The sequence below is a fragment of the Palaemon carinicauda genome, chromosome 36 (assembly GCF_036898095.1).
Source record: "Palaemon carinicauda isolate YSFRI2023 chromosome 36, ASM3689809v2, whole genome shotgun sequence".
Lineage (NCBI taxonomy): Eukaryota > Metazoa > Arthropoda > Malacostraca > Decapoda > Palaemonidae > Palaemon > Palaemon carinicauda.
The window spans coordinates 4628413-4636126 of NC_090760.1; the positions used below are offsets into that span (position 1 = coordinate 4628413).

The following is a 7714-nucleotide window of genomic DNA, read 5'->3' on the forward strand; positions in this document are numbered from 1 at the left end:
CAGCAAATTTTCTTAGTTCATCAATCCATAGTCTTCTCACCCTTCCCTGCTGCCTTAGTTATTTCTAGGGAGCCATTTCGTATTTTCTAATGTCCATCTATTATCTGTCATTCTCTTTATAATTATGTCTTGCCCATGTCCATTTCTTTTTCTTACATGTTATAATATCCTTTACTTTAGTTACTCTCGTATCCATGTTGCTCTTTTTCTGTCTCTTAGTGTTATTTCCCTCATTATTCTTTCCATAGCTCTTTGAACAGTAGCTATCTCTTTACTTTTTAGAGAAAATGACATTTTACATTTCATAATCTCATTTTGTTTACCAAAAGCTTTCCATCCTATGCTTACCCTCCTTATAATTTCGCTCTCATGTCCTAGGGAAACATTTACTGTCTGTCCTAAATATGTATATTCATTAACAATCTCTAGAGGTCCGTCCATAACCCTTATTTCTTTTGTGCATTTTCTTTGAAAATTATCTTAATTTTACTCATAATCGTTTTCTGGCCAATATTTCTACTTTATTCAAATTTATCATCCTTTGTAATTCTTCCCATGTTTCACAGCTATATAATCTGCAAATTTTACACACACACATACACACACACACACACACACATATATATATATACATATATATATATATATATATATATATACATATATACACACACACATACTGTATATATATATATATATATATATGGTATACAGATATGTATATGCTTATTGTGCTATAAAGGTTGCTTACAGATTTTACCTCATCAGTTATCAGTAAATATTTTGGGATGCAGTTGCTAGGCCTATTGTGCAGGTCACTTCATACAAACTACCCAATCCCTGACCCCAACTCCAGTCAGCCTCCCTCTTTCTCTCAGCCACCTTCTGTTCTACTTCCATATTTTTCTCTCTATATCTCTCTTACTTTTCTATACTGTTACTCTGCAACCATTCTTCAAATACCCTCTATTTCTCTTCCACCTTCATCTTCACTCCTTCATTCCACCACTCTCTAGCCTTCTTCCTACTATATCTAACAACCCTCTTACCACAAAGTCACTTGCATGTGTAACAAAGTTTTCTTTTACTAATTTCACCCCTCGTTTAGATCACCTGTTTCTCTCACTTTCACAGATATCTAACAGTCAATCACCACTCATTTTCACCCAGTACGCCATACTTCCCAATGACACCTTCTACCTCTCCAGCACCCACTTTGGCATTCAAGTCCCCCATCACAACTACATAATATCTTCTACTCAGTCCTTCTATACACCTAGTTAATTCATTCCAGAATTCATTTTACTCTTCAATTTTCTCACAAACCTGGCCCATAGACACTAACATAAGCCCAACATTCCATAACCAACCTAACCCTTACCCACATTAACATAGACGAGTCCTCTTTGTATTCCACTGCTCTATATGTCATCCATTCATTCAATAATAATACCTACACTCTCTCCTTTCTTCCCCTTTCAATCCCAGACACTCTAACTGACACTTCACTACTTTACCATTTCCTTTTTTCTTTGACTCACATAACTCTAATACTCTACATCCATCCTCTTATTCTAAAACAGATTAACAATTTAACACATTTCATCCTGTATTGTAATACATCCTCACACATTCAGACACCCCAAAATTAGAGTGCAGGGAGCAGTCACTCTCCCTGGAACTCTTCTTCTTGGATATTTCTCAGGAATAAGAGCCCAGGGAGGGGGTTCCAGGCCCCCTCGTCCCGTCCCTTTTAGTCTCCTCTTACGACACGCAGGGATACGTTGGTGCTATTCTAATTGTTATACCACCGTGGCTACAGAGGTTTTCTGTTTGAAACTAAATTCTAAAAATCTTGTTATAATAATTACATTGTATTAAAGATTGAAAACTGTCAAACACAAGCAATTCTATTTTTGATACTAAATAGAAAAAACATATTGTTCTTATAATAATTAAATTTTTTTAAAAATTTAAAATTGCCAAACACACAGTTCTTTGGTTGATACTAAATAGAAAAATATATTTTTCTTGTAACGATTTTTCTTCATTTGAATTGAAAAATTGCGGAACGCTGGCTATTCTCTGTTTGATATTTAACAGAAAAATATAGTGTTCTTATAATAATTTTTTATTTTTAATTAAAAATTGCCAAACACAGGTAACTCAGTTCTGATGCAAAAATGTATCAATGAATTCTATTTCGGGTTTCAATCGATATTTTCTCAAAAAAGGGTTAATATTTAAGACAGATATTATTCAAACAATGAATCATGCTGTTAATGTACACAACCCCCCCCCCTTTTTTTTTTAAATAATTTTAGTTTTCCCTTAAGCATCTATTTAAAAAACATACTAAATATGTTTTGCTATGAAAATATAGGAATAGATTTTTAGCTTTTTCTAGATCTCTACTTTCTTTTTGAATGTTGTTTTACAAAAAAAAAAAAAAAAAAAAAAAATCTCTGGTCAGAAATGGATAGTTGAATCTAGACATAAAAAAAAAGCAAGTTTAGAGCTTAATAAAAAAATCTTTCTCATTCTTTTCCAACAATTTTATCTTCAATTAAGAAAAATAATTTCTCTATAAAATTCTATCTTAAGGTAAAAATTTAGATTCTATTGTTCTAAGAGTAGAAACAGGTTATTGAGTAATATTACCCTATTAGATATTAAAAAGCAAATTTTTTATTTTTACAGATTCCCAAACATGACACGACTTAACAGGGTAAATTTCGAAAAATGATAAGGATTGTAATCTATAAAACAAAAAATTTGGTGCCATGACTTAATTATATAATTTTAGTAAAAGTTATTATTATTATTATTATTATTATTATTATCATTATTATTATTATTATTATCATTATTATTATTATTATTACTTTATTAAATTTAATGCATACCGCTTTTCTTGTCTCAAATCTTCAAGTTCTATTTAATTTCAAAGTAAAAAAAAAAATTTCCATTTTCTTATTATTTTTATCTATCGATTGATTAATCAATTTATTTTCCAGATATTCACCCTAATAATCGTAGCCATCTCGGCCACGGTCTGCTCGGCGGAAGTTGCCGGCGGATACGGCCAGGACAACACCGTGAAAATAAACCACGGCCACTATAAACACGACCCTTATGGACACGGCGGGGCTTATGTCGACGGCGGATACTCCTCTTCCAATTTCGTCCTGAAGACTTACGACGGATACAGCTTCGGAGGATTGGGCAATGCCGGCGTCCACGGAGGACATGGTGGACATGGCTATGGACACGGCCATGGTCACGGACATGGGATTCATGGGCATGGTGTCCATGGTTTGGGACACGGCCATGGTATTCATGGTGTCCATGGTGGTTTAGGACACGGACATGGGATTCATGGTGTCCATGGTTTGGGACACGGCCATGGGATTCATGGTGTCCATGGTGGTTTAGGACACGGCCATGGCATTCATGGTGGACATGGCCATGGTATTCATGGTGGACACGGTGTCCATGGAGGTTTAGGACATGGCCATGGCCTTCATGGTCTCGGACATGGCGTCCATGGTGGCTACGGCCATTAAGTGAATAGCGTTTTCGATGTGTCTTTGTATTTTGTAATAAAATTATAATAATGAATAAATAATTAAGTTATCATTCAACCGCTATTCTTAAATGGTATTCATTACTGTATTCTACATAACTGTTCAAATGAGTTATTATAAAAAACGTATTCTCTACAGTATTCTAAATAACACAAAATTAAAAAAAAAAATCTTTCTTTATATCGACATGGAGGCCTATTGGTAACCTCCCTTCCTTGCGATCTGCCGAACTATAGTCAATTTTTTTTAGCGAGGCAGATTTGCACCGACTCGCAGGGGTGCCCTTTTAGCTCGGAAAAAGTTTCCTGATAGCTGATTGGTTGGATAAGATAATTCTAACCAATCAGATAGCAGGAATCTTTTCAGAGCGAAAAGGGCACAGCTGCCAGTCAGTGCAAATGTGCCTCATTAAAAAAAATTGAGTATAGGGTTCGAGTCCCGCACGAGGTTAATTAATAGTTTCTTGTGGTGTCTGTAACCTCACCATCCTTGTGGGTGTCTAGAGGCCTACCTGTTGAGCCATTAACAAGCATTGCCTAGCCCTCCCTGGTCTTACCTAGGGAGGAGAGGGGCCTAGAGCCCTGATCATATGTATATATGGTCAGTCTCTAAGGTATTGTAAAACTAGCGGGGAGTTTTTGGTATCTATAGGCCTACCAGTTGTGCCATTAACAGCCATTGCCTAGCCCTCCCTGGTCTTACCTTGGGAAGAGAGGCCTATGTATATATGGTCAGTCTCTAAGGTATTGTCACTGCCTCTTGCCTCTGCTATTCATGAGCAGCCTTTAAAACTTGAAAGCTACATACTAAATATTTGAAATAGATCTATGGGTATCAAACTTCATTAGATTGAAAATATAACATTAATTTAGCAGTAAATTATGTGGAGAAAGTTTTGCTTGACAGTAACTGCTATTTATCAATGGATAATAAAAGAATATAAATTAATTATCATATGTCATGATCTCTTGGTTGAAAAGGAACATTTAAGAGAACTATTTACTTAGAAAAAATGTTTGGTGAGAAAATGGGGAGGTGAAAAAATGTAGATTATCTATGTGAGGAATATTTATAAAGATAACGGATAAATATATAAGAGAAAGGTTTATAGGGGACTGGAGAAATAAAGAAAAGAATCATTCAGATGTTTAAGTGAGGAATATTTCCAGAGATGATGGATAAAAATATAAGAGAAATATTCATAGGAAAATTGGAGAAATAAAGGAAACAGTTATCCATAGAGAAAAAGGAAAAATATATTTGTAGAATATTTATAGTGAAAACAGAAATATATTAGAGAAATATCTGTAGGAAAAACTGAGAAATATATGAAATATATTTAAAGGAAAAACTGAGAAATGTATGAGTAGAATTTTTATAGGGAAAGTATAAATATATTAGAGAAATATATGCAGGAAAAACTGAGAAATATATCAGAGATATATTTAGAAGTAAAACCGAGAAATATGTGAGAGAAATATTATATTGAAAACTTAGTAATATATGAGAGAAATGCTTAGAGGGAAAAATGAGAAATATATCAGAGGAATATTTAAAGGAAAAAAGAAATATATTAGAAAAAAGATCTATTAAGAAAACTAATATATATATATATATATATATATATATATATATATATATATATATATATATATATATATATATATATATATATATGAAAGAAATATTCAAAAGAGAAAACTAAAAATCTACCATAGGAATATTTATAGGTAAAACTGTGAGGTATAATTATGAGAAAAATGTTTATTGGAAAACTAAGATACATATGAAAGAAATACTTATAAAGGAAAATTGAGAAATATATATATGACAGATATTTATAAGGAAAACTGAGAAATATATTAGAAAATATTTGTTGGGAAAACTAAATTATATATGAAAAAATACTTATAATGGAAAACTGAGGAATAGAGAAATAGAGAAATAGAGAAATATTCATATGGAAAACTCAAAAATACTTCAGAAATATTTATAAGGAAATCTTAGTAATACATCACAAATATTTATAAGGAAATCTTAGTAATATATCACAAATATTTATAAGGAAATCTTAGTAATACATCAGAAATATTTAAAGAGCAAAAACTATATCTACGAGAAATATTTATAAGGAAAACTGAAAATTATATGAAAAATATATAAAGGGAAATATTAGTATTCTATTAGAAATATTTAGAGAGAAAATACAATATCTGAGAGAAATGTTTATAAAGAAAAACTGAAAAATATATAAATAATATATATATAGGGAAATCTTAGTAATATATCAGAAATATTTATATAGATAAAACAATATCTGAGAGAAATATCTAAAAGGAAAACTGAAAAATATATAAGAAATATATATGGGAATTCTTAGTAATATATCTAAGATATTTATAGAAAAAAAAAAACAATATCTGAGAGAAATATTTAAAAGGAAAACTGGAAAGTATATAAGAAATATAAATGAAGAGAATATGGAGGAATTCTTTATCGTAAACAAAGCAAAAGGGAAAGGAAAGAGTAAGCAAAAAGGATATTAAAGAATATATCAAAATAAGAAATAAAATTAGTACTTGAAGGCAAACAGAGCCGCAAGAAAGATGAAAGGAAAGGGAGTGCAAGAGTGCAGTATGGACCATACAACCATTATTCCCAAAACCCATCTAAATTTCATTATTACTATTGAATTAAAGATTAGATTCTTATTATTAATTCAATTATTATTATGATGTGCTGTGATCATTAATAATTTTCTCTCTATTGATTTCATATGAGAGATTGAAATTATTACTATTATCATCTTCACTTTTATACTAACGGTAATGTCAAAGAAATATTTGAATGAATGGCAAGCAATTCTCTCTCTCTCTCTCTCTCTCTCTCTCTCTCTCTCTCTCTCTCTCTCTCTCTCTCTCTCTCTCTCTCTCTCTCTCTCTCTCCATGAGAGTTATTATAACGGAAATAGATTTAAGTGACGAAAAAATGATAAAAATAGAATGCTTTTAATTTCACAGGTTTTGAAAGAAGCAAGACGAGTTATTTTGATCTAGAGTTATAATGAAATTCAAAATTTCATTATGTCATAATATAGTTGTTATTTTTAGTGTTATAAGTATTGGTTTAACTTTTGCATGGTTATATCTTTTCACGTTATTATTATTATTATTATTATTATTATTATTATTATTATTATTATTATTATTATTATTATTATTATTATTATTATGGCTTCTTTTCACAAGTTTTATCCCCACAACTACTATTATTATCATAATAATAATAATAATTATTATTATTACTATTATTATTATTATTATTATTATTATTATTATTATTATTATTATAATGGTTTTTTTTTCACTCATTTTATCCCCACAGTTATTATTATTATTATTATTATTACTATTATTATTATTATTATTATTATTATCATAATAATAATAATAATAATAATAATAATAATAATAATAATATTATTATTATTATTATTATTATTGTGGTAGGAGACCCTCTTTTAGGCAGGTTGAGTTAAAAGTAATGGCTGCATCGGCAGAGTTTATTTTCTTATCCAATTTTTCTATTTTCCGGATAATTCTCTTCTCTAGAGCGCTACAATCAGCCAGCAGACTTGAAAAATTCATCACCCGACTGATGAATTTTTCAAGTCTGCTGGCTGATTGTAGCGCTCTAGAGAAGAGAATTATCCGGAAAATAGAAAAATTGGATAAGAAAATAAACTCTGCCGATGCAGCCATTATTATTATTATTATTATTATTATTATTATTATTATTATTATTATTATTATTATTATTATTATTATTATTATTATTATTATTATATATCTTAATATTATCAGCATCGAAATAGATTTCTATATCCACATGAAATTTACTGCCTAATACATTTAAGGATTTTTCACAAATAAATCGTCACCATTACATAACAATCTTATCAAACATTACACCATGCTTAACAGTTCAACTATCAATAACAGAATTTAAAGAATCCATTAAAACCAAGATATCAAACGCCGAAATGTCACTTTCTGACCTTGAGGCCAATGAAGTTTGAAGAATGCGATCGAGTTCACAAGGTATATATAGATAATTCTCCAACGAAC

General features: G+C 30.4%; 1 protein-coding gene across 1 annotated transcript in view; it reads left to right on the forward strand.

The window, feature by feature from the left end:
- The window catches only part of LOC137628289 (uncharacterized), a 6655-nt gene extending 3089 nt beyond the window's left edge, over positions 1–3566 (forward strand). Inside the window, exon 2 of the mRNA XM_068359450.1 lies at positions 3018–3566. Within this exon, the coding sequence (XP_068215551.1) occupies positions 3018–3566 (549 nt within the window). The remainder of the gene's footprint in view (positions 1–3017) is intronic.
- The last annotated feature ends 4148 nt before the right edge of the window (positions 3567–7714 follow it).